The sequence below is a fragment of the Tachyglossus aculeatus genome, chromosome 7, assembly GCF_015852505.1.
Source record: "Tachyglossus aculeatus isolate mTacAcu1 chromosome 7, mTacAcu1.pri, whole genome shotgun sequence".
Classification (NCBI taxonomy): domain Eukaryota; kingdom Metazoa; phylum Chordata; class Mammalia; order Monotremata; family Tachyglossidae; genus Tachyglossus; species Tachyglossus aculeatus.
Window position 1 is genome coordinate 8,114,150 of NC_052072.1, and position 19,987 is coordinate 8,134,136.

At 48.4% G+C, this 19,987-nt stretch overlaps 1 protein-coding gene across 1 annotated transcript in view; it reads left to right on the plus strand.

Moving 5' to 3' along the window:
• FAM117B (family with sequence similarity 117 member B) overlaps nt 1-12,745 on the plus strand; it is a 106,861-nt gene extending 94,116 nt beyond the window's left edge. Inside the window, exons 7-9 of the mRNA XM_038749594.1 lie at nt 773-941; nt 4,965-5,085; nt 10,814-12,745. Of these exons, the coding sequence (XP_038605522.1) occupies nt 773-941; nt 4,965-5,085; nt 10,814-11,132 (609 nt within the window). The 3' untranslated portion in view covers nt 11,133-12,745. The remainder of the gene's footprint in view (nt 1-772; nt 942-4,964; nt 5,086-10,813) is intronic.
• Nucleotides 12,746-19,987: the final 7,242 nt, after the last annotated feature.

The window sequence follows — 19,987 nt, forward strand, 5'->3', positions numbered from 1 at the left end:
CTGTCAAGTGGGACAAGGCCTTGGCTTTAGAGCTGGGGAAGAAGTGCGTGCTTTTGTGGGGGGGTGGCCGGGAGGCCCGGCTACAGGGGCCTCTTCAAGTCGCCGATGAAGCCTGAAATGGGATTTTCTCAAAAATCTCCAGTGGCTACCAATCAATCTGCGCATCAGGCAGCAACTCCTCACCCTGGGCTTCAAGGCTGTCCATCCATCCCCTCGCCCCCTCCTACCTCACCTCCCTTCTCTCCTTCTCCAGCCCAGCCCGCACCCTCCGCTCCTCCGCCGCTAATCTCCTCCCCGTACCTCGCTCTCGCCTGTCCCGCCATCGACCCCCGGCCCACGTCATCCCCCGGGCCTGGAATGCCCCCAATCCCTCTGCCCATCCGCCAAGCTCGCTCTCTTCCTCCCTTCAAGGCCCTACTGAAAGCTCACCTCCTCCAGGAGGCCTTCCCAGACTGAGCCCCTTCCTTCCTCTCCCCCTCGTCCCCCTCTCCAACCCCCCCATTTTACCTCCTTCCCTTCCCCACAGCACCTGTATATATGCTTATACATCTTTATTACTCTATTTATTTTACTTGTACATATCTATTTATTTTATTTTGTTAGTATGTTTGGTTTTGTTCTGTGTCTCCCCCTTTTAGACTGTGAGCCCACTGTTGGGTAGGGACCGTCTCTATCTGTTGCCAACTTGGACTTCCCAAGCGCTTAGTCCAGTGCTCTGCACACAGTAAGCGCTCAATAAAGACGATTGATTGATTGATTTTGTGTCCACCAGCCCCAAGATATTCCGGACGGCCACCGGGCCCCTCCGCCCGTGGCCCAGCGCAGCAGCAGCACCCGCAGCATCGACACCCAGACGCCCGGCGGAGCCGACCGGGGCAGCAACAACAGCAGCCGATCCCAGTCCGCCTCGCCCACCTCCTTCCTCGCCATCTCAAACGAAGGTAGTGAAGGGAGCCCGGGCTCCGCCGGTGACCTTCTCGGTGATCCTGGTGCTCCGCTGGCCCCAAAGCTGGTTTCGGGGTTCTCCGTGGGTGTGGGTGTGCCCGCGCACCCCACTCATTCATTCATTCAGTCGTATTTATTGAGCGCTTCCTGTGTGCAGAGCACTGGACTAAGCGCTGGGGAAGTACAAGTTACAGCTCACTTTCTAGCAGATGGCATAGGGGCTTACTTTTCTTATGCACCGTGTTCAAGAGAACCTTGGGCTTCTCTGATTTCTTGGTGGTCTTTAGTGCAAAGCGATATCATGTGCCCCCGAGGGCAGCAAGAGTGTGGCGTGTGTGTTTGTGTGTGTTTGTGTCTCTTTTCCCCCACCCCCATCAGGCTCCTGGTCCAGGGCTGTGCACACTGTCGGCGCTCCACCAGGGCCGGTGCCAATGACCTCACTGTACCTCATTCTCGCCCGTCCCGCCGTCGACCCCGGGCCCACATCCTCCCCCGGCCCGGAATAATAATAATGGCATTTATTAAGCGCTTACTATGTGCAAAGCACTGTTCTAAGCGCTGGGGAGGTTACAAGGTGATCAGGTTGTCCCACAGGGGGCTCACAGTCTTAATCCCCATTTTACAGATGAGGGAACTGAGGCGGAGAGAAGTGAAGTGACTTGCCCAAAGTCACACAGGAATGCCCTCCCTCCACACATCCACTCTTCCTCCCTTCAAAGCCCTACTGAGAGCTCACCTCCTCCAAGAGGCCTTCCCAGACTGAGCCCCCTTTTTCCTCTCCTCCTCCCCATCCTCCCCCTCCTACCTCCTTCCCCTCCCCACAGCACCTGCATATATGTTTGTGCAGATTTATTACTCTATTGATTTTACTTGTACATACTTACTATTCTATTTATTGTGTTAATGATGTGCATCTAGCTTTAATTCTGTTTGTTCTGACGACCTGACACCAGTCCACATGTTTTGTTTTGTCGTCCGTCTCCCCCTTCTAGACTGTGAGCCCACTGTTGGGTAGGGACCGTCTCTCTATGTTGCCGACTTGTACTTCCCAAGCACTTAGTACAGTGCTCTCAATAAATACGAATGAATGAATGACAGAAAGAGCTCAGTCTCCTCCCACTCCCACCCACAGACTTATTTGTGGAAAGTGAATGTCCGGCCAGTTTTCCCAGAGGCTGTGTTTGTGTCGGTGGGGCGAGTGGCCGCTTGCCAGGCCTGTGGGCACCGCAGCTCTGCCACCGGGCCTCAGACATTGAGGAGTCGGGTGGGGGTCATTTCTCTGGGGGCTTGGGTCATTCATTCATTCAGTCGTATTTATTGAGCTCTTACTGTGTGCAGAGCACTGTACTGAGCACTTGGGAGAGTATACTACAACAATAAACAGACACGTACCCTTCCCACAGCAAGCCTACAGTCGAGATGCGGGGAGATAGCATCAATACAACTAAATAAAATTACCGGTCTGCACCTCTCCTGTCCACGAGGACGGGGAGATTTTCCTTTCCTTCAAGGGCCTCTGTGTCCTGTTCTCCCACTGGCGGGGGATGGAAATGAGAGCGGTAGAAGAAGGAAGCCACTGTTGTTGGTTTGCCCAGGTTTTCCCGGCAGGGCTCGTGCCCAAGCTTCTTTCTAGGGAAAGCGGTACTTGTGCCAGGAGCATTTGAGGGAATGCAAGAAATCTTCTGTTCCTTCTTCCCTTCCACCTCAAGTTGCAACTTCCCCACATCGAGGTGGGAAGTGCGGTGGTGTGAGAGTTCTGCCCTGGAGCCGAGAGGCTGTCCACGGTCTTCGGGGGTTCGTTCTTCTCCCCAGGCAGGTCCCAGGACCAAAAGCCAAAGATTAGGGTGGAGATCGGTAAGCTTTATGGGCTGCCGCGTTTTACAGAGGAATGCTAGGATCCTTTTTCCCAAACGTCTGGGCTGGGGTTTGGTTTGAAGCTTTAATGCAGTATTTCCATGAGCCCTCCCACTCCTGACACCACATCAGAGCCCCCTCATCCCTCTGTCTGCCGGTGACCTCCTGTATGTGTGGGCAGGTGAGGCTGAAAAGGCCACATGTCTCCAAATCAATCAATCAGTGGTATTTATTAAGCACAAGTGCTGTGGGTCTGAGGGGATGATGAATAATGGGAGCAAATCAGGGTGACACAGAAGGGATTGGGAGAAAAGAAAAGGAGGGCTCCGTCGGGAAAGGCCTCATGGAGGAGATATGCAATTCAATTCTATTTATTAAGCACTTACTATGTGCAAAGCATTGTACTAAGCGCCTTCAATAAGGCTTCAACCGTGGGGGCGCATAAAGATTTGCCACTGGCAGCTTCTGTTACTCTTTTCTTGGCCTCCCAACCTTTCCAGTGTATCTGCTCAAGGAAGACTAAACTTAATCACAAAGCCTCCAAACTTCTGGAACTCTTGGGGATCATCAGTATAGGCCACCAGCATCAATCACATGGTGATTACTATAAACGAGCTTTATCTCGCCATGTGGAAGCTGTCATAGCTCGGAGCCCAGAGCTAAGTAAAGCGCCAAGTATTTATAAAGTGTGGGCCTTGGCACTGTGAACAATTGAGAATTTCATGCACTGCTTTGACTGCGTACAGAGGAATTGTAGTTTCAAGGCTAACCAAATTAGTACCGAGAAATGTGTTGGACAAATTCGATTTGGCCAGGATGATGGTATGCTAATGACTTCATTGTTGATTCCCCTTTTCTTCGCAGAAACTGAAATTTGAATGTGCTTAACATTGTAAATGACAAGCACATTTCCAGTCCATGACTGAATCCGCAAGAGCGGTCTTCAATCAATCAATCAATCGTATTTATTGAGCGCTTACTATGTGCAGAGCACTGTACTAAGTGCTTGGGAAGTACAAATTGGCAACACATAGAGACAGTCCCTACCCAACAGTGGGCTCACAGTCTAAATGGGGGAGACAGAGAACAGAACCAAACATACCAACAAAATAAAATAAATAGGATAGAAATGTACAAGTAAAATAAATAAATAAATAAATAGAGTAATAAATATGTACAACCATATATACATATATACAGGTGCTGTGGGGAAGGGAAGGAGGTAAGATGGGGGGATGGAGAGGGGGACAAGGGGGAGAGGAAGGAAGGGGCTCAGTCTGGGAAGGCCTCCTGGAGGAGGTGAGCTCTCAGCAGGGCCTTGAAGGGAGGAAGAGAGCGAGCTTGGCGGAGGGGCAGAGGGAGGGCATTCCAGGCCTGGGGGATGACGTGGGCCGCGGGGTCGATGGCGGGACAGGCGAGAACGAGGTACAGTGAGGTCTTCGATTTCCAGATCTTCCGCTGCAGATTTATCTGGAAATAGGCGAGACAAATCAATATTTTATTGCGATAGTCACCCTGGAACTGTAGTGATGCCAAAAACCGTTCCAAGTAGGGAGGAGGTCGAAGCCCATTGTTGCTGTCTCCTTGGGGGCAGAGATTGAGTTTAGGGCGTGCGCCTGGGGGTGGTGGGGAGGATGGAGAGGGTGGGAATTCCCCATCCAGAGACGGGGAGGTGAAGGCAGCAGGAGGATCGGATAGGAAGGAGTGAGCAAGCTGGAGGAAAAGGAAGCCAGAGGTGTTGCTTAGGACAACAGTGATATGGGTTGGGCTTGGGGCAGAGGAGGGGAGAAGAGAGCAAAGGAGAGGAGTGGAAGGAGATGACTCCCCTATCCCCATTGTGGAACATTGTCAGGAATGTCGAGGAAGCCGGGCACGCTCGCCCAATGAGACCCAGTCCACCGTCACCCTTCCGGACCGCTCTCTTCTCTCCCTGCCAGCTGCCTCTTCTTAGGTTTTTTCCCAAGAAGGAATTCAGCCCCCCTGCAAATAGGAAAGGGATCTCGCAGGATAGCGTCCTCGGGAGAAACCGTCGTTTCCTACGTTGATGGAACGAAACCCGACGATCGTTTTGGAGATGCCTGTTGCCGGAAACCGTCTCATTATTTTGCATATTAAGGGGTCGGCCAGGCCACCTTGTAAGGTCATCTCGTGTGTTTTCCTTACAGACAATGGGAACAACTCTCCGGTGCCCAAATACGCCACGTCACCAAAACCTAATAACAGCTATATGTTCAAACGGGAACCTCCAGAGGGCTGTGAAAGGGTGAAAGTATTTGAGGAGTGCTCGTGAGTATCCTTCATTTACACGGATGGGTATCCCTCCTTCTTGGGGAGGCGGGGAGGGCTCTGCGATCAGGTGATTTTCTTAACACTATTAGACACTATAATTAAGAAAATCACCTGATCGCAGAGCCCTCCCCGCCTCCCCAAGAAGGAGTGTTTAAGTGCTTATTGTGTACTAAGCACTGGGGTACATAGGCTATAAGCAGATGGGACACTGTCTCTGTCCCACATGGGGCTCACAGGGTAAGGGAGTGTCATGGGGAGGAGGAAAGAACGGTGATATTTCATCCTTCTTTTACAGATGAGGTAACTGAGGCTCAGTGAAGTGACTTGCCCAAGGTCACACAGCAGACAAGCGGCAAGGCTGCTCCTTACCATCCATTTCTCCTAAGCTCCCTAATAATAATAATGTTGGTATTTGTTAAGCGCTTACTATGTGCAAAGCACTGTTCTAAGCGCTGGGGTAGGTACAAGGTAATCAGGTTGTCCCACGAGGGGCTCACAGTCTTCATCCCCATTTTCCAGATGAGGGAACTGAGGCCCAGAGAAGTGAAGTGACTTGCCCAACGTCACCCAGCTGACAAGTGGCGGAGCCGGGATTTGAACCCACGACCTCTGACTCCAAAGCCCGGGCTCTTTCCACTGGGCCACGCTGCTTCCCCTAATGCTCATGTGCCCTGATTGTTATTTCCTTTCTTGTCAGGGGATAGAATCTTAATTCAGGTGTATTTTTCGGGCATTGTCTCTCATTAGAGGCCAGAACATATTAGAGCCGAAAGCTCTAAGGAAATAAAATAAAAAAAACTAACAAACTTGGGTTTTATTGGAAAAATGGTTCCGTTTTCAGGAAGGAAGAGTAGTGAGCTAGAGCGGTACAGCCCCAGCCCTGGGGAACGTACTATGGAGCACTAGTCATCATCATCATCAATTGTATTTATTGAGCGCTTACTGTGTGCAGAGCACTGTACTAAGCGCTTGGGAAGTACAAATTGGCAACATATAGAGACAGTCCCTACCCAACAGTGGGCTCACAGTCTAAACGGGGGAGACAGAGAACAAAACCAAACATACTAACAAAATAAAATAAATAGAATAGAATAGATATGTACAAGCTCTCCGGGATGGAAATGGAAATGTGGGCGTCCAGTTCTGGTACAGTACAAAACGATCGCGTAGCCAGTGTAAAACTGCTAACTTTATATTCTCGCGGTTGGCTGTAGACCAACGCACACCCGAAGCATGGATGAAGTTCCCCATCCGAGATGCCGTCTTGTTAAATATGTCCCACTTGATCATGTTGTGCATAAAACAGTGCTTGGCACATGGTAAGTGCTGTAAATTCATTGTGAGAAAGGAACCGGTCTACCAACTCTTTTATATTGCACTCTCCCAAGCAGTGCTCTGCATACAGTGAGTGCTCAATAAATACTATTGATTAACAAATACCATCATCATCATTAATTAATAATAATAATTGTGGTACTTGTTAAGCACTTACTACATGCCAAGCGCTGTTCTAAGCCCTGGGGAAGATATAAGTTAATCAGGTTGGACATGGGGCTCACACCCTGATCCCCATTTTTCATAGATGAGGTAACTGAGGCCCAGAGAAGTGAAGTAACTTGCCCAAGGTCTCACAGCAGACGTGTAGCGGATCCGGGATTAGAACCCAGATCCTTCTGACTCCGAGGCCCGTGCTCCATCCACAAAGCCGCACTGCTTCTTAATTAAGCACCACAAAATCCAACTGATAAAGCAGCCTAAATGCAATAAGAGCTGTATTTCCACGGTGTTTTGCATTTACAGGGGAGATTTCTGGAAAGGTGGATTTGAGGGGTTTTGGTTTTTTTCATAGCCACTTTAAACAGCAGCCAAGAATTGACTATTACGGTTCTGATTTCAAGCTAGAAAATTAGAAAACAGTAATTCCCACCTTCCTTCTGGGAATTATTGGGATAATACCTTGTGTCCCACCCTAGTGCTTAGAGCAGTGCTTGGCACACAGTAAGTGCTTAACAAATACCGTCGTTATTATCATTATCAAAGGCCACCTCCTTCAGAGAGCCGGAAATCTTGGATTCCCCAGGGGACTGTGCCATGGGATGGGGAGGAGAGAGAGGGCTGGGGGTTGGGGGAGGATGCTGTCTCCCCCAGTCCCTCCTGACCAGCCGTTCTCTGACAATCAATCAATCAATCAATCAATCGTATTTATGGAGCGCTTACTGTGTGCAGAGCACTGTACTAAGCGCTTGGGAAGTCCAAGTTGGCAACGTATAGAGACAGTCCCTACCCAACAGCGGGCTCACAGTCTAGAAGGGGGAGACAGAGAACAAAACCAAACATACCAAGACCTGAGACTTCCCAGTCAGAGCTGAGTAAATCCAAAATGGAAATGCTCTGGCCTCGTGGCTCTTCGAAACCTGCCCTCACTTCTCGTGCCCGAATCTTCCTCTTGTCAGGATGGATGAATGGTAGATGGAATTTTTAAAAGTTGTATTTCAGACCTCATGCAGGGGGTTCTGGATGGATTTTGGTTCGGCATCAGTGAGTTTATCTCCTGGCATGAGATCACACTGTCCGGAAACCCTCTAACGGGCCACAAATGGATTGGCAGCGGGCCGTGACAAGCTGTCGGGCTCTGCGGGAAAGAGTGTTGCCACCCCTCCCTTTACCCAGTCGAAGGAAGCAGTGCAAGGTGAATCAGGTTGAAGTGAGTTGAGGGGGGAAGGAAGACTGACAAGGGCCCCCAGGCGCAAGGAAAGCAGCTTATTCGGCCCGCGGAAGGGCCGTTAGGATTTCAGAGGCCTAAGATGGCAATCTAGAGGTGAGTGCAAAGGAACACCTAAATCTGTAAAGTAAACCCAATTCCGTGGAAGAGGAAGCCTGGGATCCCAACAGCCCAGCCTAGTGGGCTTTTAGACTGTGAGCCCACTGTTGGGTAGGGACTGTCTCTATATGTTGCCAATTTGTACTTCCCAAGCGCTTAGTACAGTGCTCTGCACGTAGTAAGCGCTCAATAAATACGATTGATGATGAAGGGGCACAGGCCTGGGAATTAGAGGACTTGGGTTCAAAGCCCGACTCTACCCTTCGCCTGCTGTGTGATCTTGAGCAAGTCCTTAAGTTCTCCGTGCCTCGGTTCCCTTATCTGTAAAATGGAGGTTAAATCAATCAATCAGTCAGTCGTATTTAGTGAAATAAAGCCTCCTCCCTCCAGTCAATCGCTCAATCAACCATATTTATTGAGTGCTTAGCCTGGGCGGAGCAGAAGACTAAGCGCTTGGGAGAGTGCAGTAGAGTTGGTAGACATAGTCCCTGCCCACAGTGAGTTCCCAGTCCGGAGGGAGAGATAGGCATCAATATATATATAAAAAAATTATGGATCTGTACATAAGTGAGAAGCAGCATGGCTTAATAGAAAGAGCATGGGCTTTGGAGTCAGAGGTCATGGGTTCAAATCCCGGCTCCGCCAATTGTCAGCTATGTGACCTGGGCAAGTCACTTAGCTTCTCTGGGCCTCAGTTCCCTCATCTGTAAAATGGGGATTAAGACTGTGAGCCCCACGTGGGACAACCTGATCACCTTGTAATAATAATAATAATTACAATTATAATAATGCACTTATTAAGCGCTTACTTTGTGCAAAGCACTGTTCTAAGCGCCGGGGAGGTTACAGGGTGATCAGGTTGTCCCACGGGGGGCTCGCAGTCTTCATCCCCATTTTACAGATGAGGGAACTGAGGCCCAGAGAAGTGAAGTGACTTCATCATCATCAATCGTATTTATTGAGCGCTTACTATGTGCAGAGCACTGTACTAAGCGCTTGGGAAGTACAAATTGGCAACAAATTGCCCAAAGTCACACAGCTGACAAGTGGCGGAGCCGGGATTTGAACCCATGACCTCTGACTCCGAAGCCCGGGCTCTTTCCACTGAGCCACACTGCTTCTCTAACCTCCCCAGCGCTTAGAACAGTGCTTTGCACATAGTAAGCGCTTAATAAATGTCATCATTATTATTATTATTATTATTAAGCGCTGTGGGGCTGAGGGAGGGATGAGTCAAGGGATTACATCTGGGGGACGGAGAAGGGAGTGGGAAAAGAGGAAATGAGGGTTTAGTCAGGGAAGGAGGAGAGGAGGAGGAGGAGATAGGCCTTCAAAAAGGCTTTGAAGGGGGGGGAGAGTAATTGTCTGTCCGATATGAAGAGGGAGGGTATTCCAGGCAAGAGCTCAAAGATAGACGCGATTGAAGTGAAGTAGGAGGGAGCAATCAATCAATCAATCAATCGTATTTATTGAGCACTTACTGTGTGCAGAGCACTGTACTAAGCGCTTGGGAAGTCCAAGTTGGCAACATATAGAGACGGTCCCTACCCAACAGTGGGCTCACAGTCTAGAAGAGCCTAGAGCAAGGAGATTGAATGCTTTAAAGCCAGTGGTAGGAGTTTCTGCTTGATCATCATCAATCGTATTTATTGAGCACTTGCTGTGTGCAGAGCACTGTACTAAGCGCTTGGGAAGTACAAGTTGGCAACATATAGAGACGGTCCCTACCCAACAGTGGGCTCACAGTCTAAATGTGATGTCAAGGTGGGTGGGCAACCACTGGAGGTTCTTGAGGAGTGGGGAGACATGAACTGAACATTTTTGTAGAAAAATGATCCGCATTAGACTGAGCCCCAAGTGGGGCAGGGACTGTGTCCAATCCGATTATCCTATGTCTACCCCAGTGCTTAGTACAGTGCCTGGCCTGGGTTCTAATCCCTGTCCCGCCACTTAACTGCTGTGCGACCTTGGGCAAGTCACTTAACTTCTGTGCCTCAGTTCCCTCATCTGCAGTCGGGGGATTCAGTACCTGTTCTCTCTCCTGCTGAGACTGTGAGCCCCACGTGAGCCCTGATTATTTTGTATCGGCCACAGCCCTTTGCGTAGTGCTTGATATGTAGCGAGCACTTAAAGCGTAGCACGATAATTATTTTTGTAAGCACCAGTAATTGCTTAACGAATACCGTTTAGAAAATAAACAAGAAACAAGACGGAAGCAAACGCTCCATGCAGGCATGAATAAAAAGTTCTGGGGTTATGGCATGGCCAAAGGGGAGCCCAGGCTCTTTGAATGGCTTTCATTCATTCATTTATTCATTCAGTTGTATTTACTGAGCTCTTACTGTGTGCAGAGCACCGAAGTAAGCGCTTGGGAGAGTAAAGTATGACAATAAACAGACATATCCCCTGCCCACGATGCACTTATAGTCTAGGGCAGGGGGAGACAGGCATCGATACAAATAAATAAATGACAGATATGTACATAAGTGCTGTGGGTTTGGGAGAGGAGGAGAACCAAGGGAGCAAGTCAGGGTGACACGGAAGAAGGTGGGGGGTGTAGTCTGGGAAGGCCTCTTGGAGGAGATTTGTCTTCAATAAGGCTTCAGTTCACGCAGGGAACTCTAGAAGACTTTGTACTTCACAATGATATTAGAAACATGGTATCGTACCTGGTCTTTTTGTGTTCTCCGTAAACTGGCTTCATTTCCTCCTTACGGAGGACCAGGAGTTCCAGCCACGGGGATGACTCCTGAGAGAGGATGTAGGCTCCAAGCGTCTCTTAACCTGGTTCCATTTGGCAAATGCCTTTAGTTCGGTAAATGTCTCTCTGGGTATTTTCAGAAAGAGATGGCACCTGAATTGTCAGTGTTGAGCTTGAAAGCCATCTCTGTCTTACGCGTACAGGCCGAAGCAGCTTCACGAAATCCCAGCCTTCTACTGTCCCGACAAGAACAAAGTCAATTTTATCCCCAAGAGCGGCTCCGCGTTCTGCCTCGTCAGCATCCTCAAGCCCCTCCTCCCCACCCAAGATCTCACGCTCAAGGGGTCGAGCCACGGCCTGACTGTGTCCCCCGGCGTGGGCCCCACCCTGCTGCAGCCCGTCGCCGTGGCCTCCCAGTCGACCAACACAGACCAAGAGCGGATCTCCCGTGGGACGAGCACGCTCCTTTCGCAGACCTGCATCCTCGAGCAGCCGGGACCCATCGAGGAAGCGGAGGAGTAGGGGCCGCCCGGGCCCAGCCCGGCCCCCGCCGGGATCCCCGGAGTCCTCGGGACGCGGCCCCGTAGGGAGACGGGGGCGGCGGGGTGGGTCACGCCTCCCGATGTCACCAGACTGACGGTGCCGGAAACCGTTCAGCGACACGGTCCGGTCCTCCGTGACCGACTGTCGCCGGGCCGGGGGAGCGTCTGGGAGAAAGCGGGCGGCTCCGGCGCTGGCGGTCGGCAGCTTGGGGGTGGCCCGAGTTCCGTCCATCCCCCCCATTTTGAAGCAGTGGTCACCCCCGCCCCGGGGGCTCCGGCCCCCAATCCAGGACCAGCCTCACCGCCTTCCCCCTTTCGGGTCCAAATTAAGTTCCTTCGGAAGAGAGCAACTGACTCTGGCCTTGCAGATGTCATCGCCCGTGCTGCGGGAACCACCTTCCCTTGTTTCTTTTTCTGTCTTCTTCTTTTTTTTACAAAAATAACTATTTTATAGTAACTGGATTTTCCGTGTTCTGATCCGTAGCAGACAGTAGGATGTTCCAAAATCATTCCCCTGGCCGGTGTTTCTCGTTGCCCTCCGTAGGTGTGTGCTTTCCTCAGCCGCGGGGACCAGAGGTACCGTTGAGATTCCGCAGTGATGAAGCCTCTCGACGGCGCGCCTCCCCTCTCCAATAAGAGTAGGAAAATAAACACATTGGAATTGTACGTGGGAAAACACAGAGAGCGATACCAGTCCCTCGCGGATCGTTTCTGGAGCTCGGAAGTTGGGGCCGGGGAGAAACGGCTATTCCCGTGGCTTCTAGGAGTTGAGGACGAGTCGTACCCCGGGACCAGAAAGACCCTTTCTTGCGTCCGCAGAGTAGAATCACCCCATCGGTGCTCTGCGGTTTGTCTGCCCCTGACACAGACTCTAGGCATGGTTCCTTTCCCTTCCCACCTCCCTTCCCCCTTGAACGCTCTTGGCGGTTTGTTTAAGTTGGATTTGTTTAAGTTGGTCATTAACCTGGAGTGGAATTACTGCCCAGCTGTCAGTTGCCACCCCCCTATCGTAATGCTCTCCTCCTCTGTTAGATTGGACTCTCCCAAGCGCTTAGTCCAGTGCCCCGCACACAGTGAGCCCTCAGTAAAAACCACCGATGGACTGATGGATCTAGCAGTGGGCCGGCAGTGTCGAACAACAGCCTGGACCCTGCTTGCCGCCTGCGGCTTGTGCCGGCTAGCCATTTCGCATTCCCTTGGAAGGAAGCCCGCTCCGGAGTCTTCCTCGCCCGTTGAAGAATTGCCGAGGGGTCTCGGAGCAGTCAGGCCCAAATTGAGCGGAAGCCAAGATAGGGGTGATGGGGCGGGGTTGCCAAAGCCATTTTGTACGGTTTAAAAGAACTCAAAGATCAGAGCGGTGGGATGGAGGCATGAGAGACGGCTATTTGAAATCACGTCAGAGGGCGTTTCTAAACTCTTAAACTGTCATAGTTTCATATACATATATATCTGTATATTTTGGCCAGAATCCAATCACAGGCACTTAGAACAGAGGAAACACTTGAACATTTGATTAATCGTAGTTTCTCTGCACTTAAAATGCTTAATCAATCAATCAATCGTATTTATTGAGCGCTTACTGTGTGCAGAGCACTGGACTAAGCGCATGGGAAGCTGGCGACATATAGAGACAGTCCCTACCCAACAGTGGGCTCACAGTCTAGAAGGGGGAGACGGAGAACAAAACCAAACGTACTAACAAAATCAAATCAATCAATCAATCAATCGTATTTGTTGAGCGCTTACTGTGTGCAGAGCACTGTACTAAGTGCTTGGGAAGTACAAGCTGGCAACATATAGAGACAGTCCCTCCCCAACAGTGGGCTCACAGTCTAGAAGGGGGAGACAGAGAACAAAACCAAACATACTAACAAAATAAAATCACTCAATCAATCAATCGTATTTATTGAGCGCTTACTGTGTGCAGAGCACTGTACTAAGTGCATGGGAAGTACAAGCTGGCAACATATAGAGACAGTCCCTACCCAACAGTGGGCTCACAGCCTAGAAGGGGGAGACAGAGAACAAAACCAAACATACTAACAAAATAAAATAAATAGAATAGATAGGTACAAGTAAAATAAATAAATGGAGTAATAAATACGTACATACATATATACAGGTGCTGAGGGGAAGGGAAGGAGGTAAGATGGGGGGGGATGGAGGGGGGACGAGGGGGAGAGGGTAGAGACCGTGACACGTCTAACGGGGAATTACTGATAGTAGCAATAAATTTATTGGGTCCCAACTGAACCAGTCCCACTCCTTAAAAGCAAACCCCAAAAGATCTATGACACAACAAAATGCAAGGTACAGAATGGTGAATTGATAAATAAACAAGTAGCTCCCTTCACCAGTCTGCTGACGAGGGCTATCTGGCCCCGCCAACCCTCCCGTTTGTCCCAAAATTTGCTTGATTGTTCCAGGGTTGATTGTCCAGGGAGAAGTTTCTCCTCATTCTGCTGACGCTTTCACCTCTCCATTAGCCCCTCTGCCAGAAGTTGGGCCGGGCTAAAGAGAAGGCCCAACTCAAACCATTCGGTTTGAGCCCTGCACCTCGACAGAGGCTCTGGGGAGGAGGTTTGGCAGGGAAGGAGGTGGCAAAAAAGGGAGCTTGGCTTTGCATTTTGCTGAGGCATTCCCTCCACCCGCCCCAGGGTTGATTTCCAGTAGAACACCTCTTTAGAAAGAAGTTTGCCCTCTCACCTATTTTAAACCGCCTTGCCTCCTCGTGGGGTGTCCCGTAGACACCTGGCTCCTCTTCAAGTCAACGGAAACGCGTTTCACGTTTGTATCGTTTGCCCGGGCTCGTAATTTAAACCAAACCATCTGATTCTTGGCACTTTGGAGAATTCTCAGGTAGACTGACTGCTTTCCCGACCCCCAGAACAAACCAACCCCTCACGCTTTTCTGAGCTCCTTCAGCGACGCCAAGCAAGCCTGCAGTTGTGGCTTCTCAGTGTCAAAGGGCTAATTTTAGCGTAGAAGCTTTCTTGGGCACCGTGAGCTCTTTGAGCTGCAGGCTGCTTAGCCCCTAAGTCGTGGGCCCTCGATGAATTTGGAGCAGGTCCCATCTCAAATGACTAGGCGAGTTCCTTTCCAAGTCCTTTGTTGAGGGAGCTCACCCGATTGAGTGAGCCCAGTTTGTGAGATTAAGAAACACTAATCTAGGATCAACCCTTTTTTTATATATTTTACAAATATTTTTCAAGAATATTTTCCATTCGTTGGGTGTCATAAATGGTTTTCATGTTTTCCGCAATTGTCCAACAACTGGGGCATATTCACCTGCTTAGTCATTTGGAGATGCAAATCTTCCTCTCCTCACCTTTCCCCCTTCTCCCCTACCTTGGGGCAAATTTCTCCTTGTGGTCCAACACGCTTCAGAAACGTGCAGCTTCGGACCATTAGCAAGAATAGATGTGTCTGCTCAGAGCCTTCCTGAGAATCGTTTTCAAAAAGCACTTGTTTTCCACGTAAACGTAAATCAAAAAAATTGTTCCCCGGCTAGATTCCTTGGGAGAATCTAAATCTTACCTAGTCCGCTAATCCAGTTAGTCCCTTTAGAAGCTGCAATATTGAGGAGATGTTTTTGTATCATCTGTGGAATAAATATGATTGGTGAAATCAAAGGCGTTGTTGTCTTTTCCTTGCTGGGAGAAAGACGATGGTGTTGATAGGGGAAGGTGTTGATTTTTTATTTTCTGTCTGCGAAGGAACATCCTTGCTGTGGATCACATGGTCATCTCAACGTTCATTTTATCGTGACGTTTTCCCCCAAATGCCAGGACATCTAGAATTCCCAATTGAGCCCCACCAGTTGCTCAGAACTTGAGAATTTGCTAGTAGGACTGAACCTTCCCAGCTCAGCACTTCAGGGTCTTCCGAAAGCAGTTACATTAGCCTGTTGATTTCCAAAAAACAGGCAAGGCGGTGAAAGGTGGTCAGCGGGTTGAGGTTTTCACTTTCTTGGTTGGCAAAAGCAGGTAGAACGAGGAGAATCATCATCAATCGTATTTATTGAGCGCTTACTATGTGCAGAGCACTGTACTAAGCGCTTATCTCTGTGTCTCATGTCTGTTGTAAGGGGCACCAGCGATCAAAGTGCAGGTTGCTTTGTGGAAAAAATTCTTCTGGTTTACCAGCCAGCGGCAGGGAGAGCTTGAAGACGTTCCGTTGAGGCAGCGATTCCTGGACCAAACAAGATGGGGTGGACGTGGCGATTTTAAGATCAGTCAAGAAGGCGCTGAAGGGAATTTGAAAACTTTTTAGTCCCAATTATTTCTTCTCTGTTGTGTTTTCAGTCAGGTGTATTTGAGTGTTTCCTGTGCACTTGGGAAGAGCACCATATAGCAGACATTCCCTGTGCACAACGAACTCACAGTCTAGAGGGGAAGACGTGAGGAGGTCGGTGCCGACCAGGTGATGACTAGAAGATCCTTGAGGGTAGGGATTGTGCCTTGCCCTCCCCAGTCCCTGCAAGGCACAGTGTGACACGGCTCAGTTTTTGCCAGCCTGGTGTGGTCACAACAGGTGGACTTGGAAGCGACAGGGCCTGGGGATTCAGATGTGGCCTCCATCCGGCATCACTGCTCCCAAAGCACCCGGCACTTGCGCCCACAAATTACAGGATTTTTTTTGGTCTGCCCCAAGGTTAGGGGCCGCGGCTCCGGTCCTATTTAGCCCGTGCAGCTGGCTGAGCCTGGGCGCTACTTCCCGTGCGAGGAATCGCGAGGAAAGAACCGTTCTTCCAAGAGAAAGGTTAACAGTCCCATTTTTATTTTCACTCTCGGATCCCCGCGTGAGTGAGTTCGGGCCACTCTTGACAAAGTTCCAGGTACTTGAACAGTATCGATCGAGTAACAAATCTTAAGAAAGAATTTGACAAAATACACTTTTTGAGCTGCTGCTTTTGGTCCCCTGGGGTAGCAACCTCAGAAAGGAAAGCGGATACGTTAAGACAAAGTTAAAATCTATCAGAGGGATATGGGTATTTATTTCACACCACGAGCACTTGTCTTCAGTGAACAAATACTGTAATATCTATTTGCTAGTATGGTAGTTTTATCTATTATACAATTCGACATTTAAAAAAGTTTTGACTTGATCCCAATTTTGCTCGCACCATACTTTTACACTAAAAAAACAGCCGGAATGTACGCCCAGGTTCCCTTTGCCACTTGCAAGGGTTGGTGCCTGAAGATGCCATTGGAATAAATAGGTTTAGGGGATCTGTGGCTTTAGTCACACGGGGGAGAGTTGGAGATTTCTGACTGTCAAAAATTGGCCTTCCAAGCCAGCACTTAGCATGCTAAATATGAATAATACAAGATCACACTGTGTGTTTGTGTAGATATTTGTCAATATATATATATATATATGTGTACATCATTTTACCTCTGTGATAGTTATACAAATATGAATTATTATGGAAAAATAGACATGTTCCCCATTATAAAGTTTACTTTTCTGCCCTTTTTGCAAATTGCTCACTTGTCTTTAACTTTCAGGCCGTGAATAAGGGCAGAAATCACCATAAAAACCAAGAAAAATGCAGGATCTGAGACTGAGCTGGAAGGCCGGAGACTGGAAAGGGTAGATGGAGGCTGACCCATGGCCCCTAATATGGATCCGGGATGAACCCATTCAATTCAATGGAAGAGGTTGAGTTTGCTTCTCTTACGGAACCGATGACTAGGCGCCTATCAATCAATCCATGGTATTTATTGAGCGCTTACTGTGTATCGAGAACTCTATTAAGCACTTGAGAAAGGTACAATATAGCAGCTGGTCATGGTTTTCTTTTGTGTACACTTTGTTCCTTATTATGTTTTCATTCAAACCGAATGGCTGCCGATCGATCGCCTTTAGCACTCTAGGTTATTTTTGCAACAAAGTCCACGTCTATATCCTTCTACCTGGCCAAGACAAACCCTCGGGATGAGCTTCGTGTCAAAGAAAGAAAAAGCATCTATTTTAATGACAGAAAAGTTTTCTCAGGTTACACCACGTACACTTCCAGTGGCCACTTTCTGTTTTGCTTAGCGAATAGAGCCTAGGCCTGGGAGACAAAAGGACTTGGATTCTAATCCCGACTCCACCACTTCTGCTGTGTGACCTTGGGCAAGTCAATTCACTTCTCTGTGCCTCAGTTACCTCATCTGTAAAAATGAAGATAAGAGGGTGAGCCCCATGTGGGCTGTGTCCAACCTGATTAACTTGTATCTACCCCACTACTTAGAGCAGTGCTTGGCACATAGTAAGTATTTATTCATTCAAGAACACTGTACTAAGCACTTGGGAAGTACAAGTTGGCAACATAAAGTACCATAATCATTATTACTATTTTTGATTAGCAGAGATATTCCAAAGCAAGCTTGACAAGTTCGCTAATGGATTTGGCTCCACACTTCAAAAGTACCTCGGGGTCTAAGTGTGGAAAGAGGAAAGTTTGCTCTTGTTTTACAGGATTGCTCAGAACTCAAGGTGGGGTTGGTTGGAGTCTTTTGAGGACTTAGTAAAACCAAAACTTAGTATTTCACTCTTGCTATTTTGAACCAGGCCTGGGTATCTTTGGCTAAGGATCTGAACCAAACCTCAGGGGATAAAACCCTGAACTGAAGTCCCCTCCCTTCCCTCAGAGTTGCTGGGGAGGACAGAGGGGAAAGAAGTTCTGTGGGAGCTAGGGGTGAGATGATTTGGAGGTTTCCCTGAGACCTACAGAGAGGTGGGGTGGGCTGTTGGGAGGGTCATTAGCTAAAAGGATAAAAGGTTAAACTTTTAAACTCTAGGCAGTAGGTTCATTGTGGGCCTGGAATGGGTCTGCCAACTGTTACATTGTATACTAAAAGGTTATAAATAAGAAAACCCTAGCTCGTCGTGGACCTGGAATGGGTCTGCCAACTGTTATATTGCATACTGTTACATCTCCCAAGCGCTTAGTACAGTGTTCTAATAGTAAGTGGTCAATAAATGTCATTGGTAATAATGGCTGGGAAGAGATTATGGGGATTCCAGGCTGTCTTCTAATTTCATTACAAGTAGAGACAAGCCCTCGTTCAGTCCAGTCCAGGAAGGCTGAGATTTGGCTTCTGGTCTCCTATCTCCTACACCTGGGAATTCTCTTGGGTTTCCTTCCCTGCGCTGCTTCTTCCACGGTCTGAGTTCTTTCTCCTCCTCTGCCTCTCCTTTCTTCAGTCCTGAGTAGGGAAAGTGTCTACCAACTCTCTTGTACTCTCCCAAGCGCTTAGTACAGTGCTCTGCACCCAATATGCACTCAAAAAATACCATTGATTGATTGCTGGGCTGAGCTCAAGCTATTCCGGCACTATAAAGATCTTTCCTCCCCCCTCCAACCCCTAACCCTGTCAGGCTGCCCGAACATGCTGAGTTTCACCACTTCTGTCTTACATAACCAAAGGGAATGCTAGAAAGAGGCTAGCAGTGTGCTTCTGCTGTCAAGGCCCTTAACTCTGTATAAGCTGGCGGGCCTGTGGTGCTGAAATGAGGAACCTGGCAAAAGCACACCAAAGTAATCACTTTAAGCAAAAATAACGGGGAATAGGCACCTGAATCTCTGTCATCAATTGAGATAAATTCTAAAGACCAGAGGCAAGTGATCAACACACAGGAGGTGTGGAGTAAAGTGAAGGGAGGAGGAATGAACACTTTTTCCATTGGTAAAGCATCAGATTTTAGGGAATGTTGTAAATTCAGGATTGATTAGATTCAGAGCAATATGATGTCATTCTTGGCCCTTACCTGTAGCAGAATTTTAAAAAGAGTTTGGGTATGCAGTGTTGGTTTGGGAGAGGTGGGCTCTATATTATGTCAGGGGAGAGAAGCACAAAGGGACTTCCAGCTCTAATTCTCACCTTCAAGTCTTTTGGGAATCAACCTCTCCATCAGTTCTTTGGTATTTGTTAAGCACTTACTATGTGTCAAAATCCTTGAATTTGCACATCCTACTAGTTTTCCAGAAAGAATTGGCAAGAGGTGATTTGCACATAGTAAGCGCTTAATAAATGCCATCATTATTATTATTATTATTTACTTCTGACACTCTCCTCTTTAAATGCAACACTAGTTTGCTATGGGAACCCTAATCAATGGTATGTATTGATCGCTTATGGTGTGCAGAGCACTACTAATCACTTGGGAGAGTCCAATACAACAGGATTGGTAGACAAGTTCCCTGCCTTCCACAAGTTTATAGTCTAGGAGGATGGAAGAATACATTTTTATGGTATCTAAGCACTCACTATGTGTCAGACACTGTTGTAAGCACTGAGATAGGTTCAAGTTAATTAGGTCAGAGGCAGTCGAACTCGGAGGGAGAACAGTTATTTATTCCCCATTTTATAGTTGAGGGAACTGAGGCACAGAGAAGTTAAGTGACTTGTCCAAGGGAACGACTGGCAGAGCTGGGAATAGAACCCAGATCCTCTGAATCCCACGCCTGGGCTCTTTCCACTAGACATGACGCTTCTTAAATCTGACTTCTTCAAACTGATTCTATGAAGGATGAGCTTCACTTCATTTTTGCAGCACCTCTACTTAACATTCGGGGTACGAATTCTGGGTGTTTGTAAGCCAGGTTTAAAATGGAGCACGAAGAATCCTTAGGGAACGGCATCACTAGAATTCCTCTCAGGAAGGATGTTGGCGGTGGATATGGCGGAGGAAGAAGGAAATATGGAAACGGAATTATGGATAAAAAGTAACCTAAATGCTATGGCAGGAGCAAGATAAAAAAAAGTAAGGTAAATATTTCAAACAGTACATAGCATGTGTTCAAGCAGTATTCATTCATTCAATCATATTTATTGTGTGCAG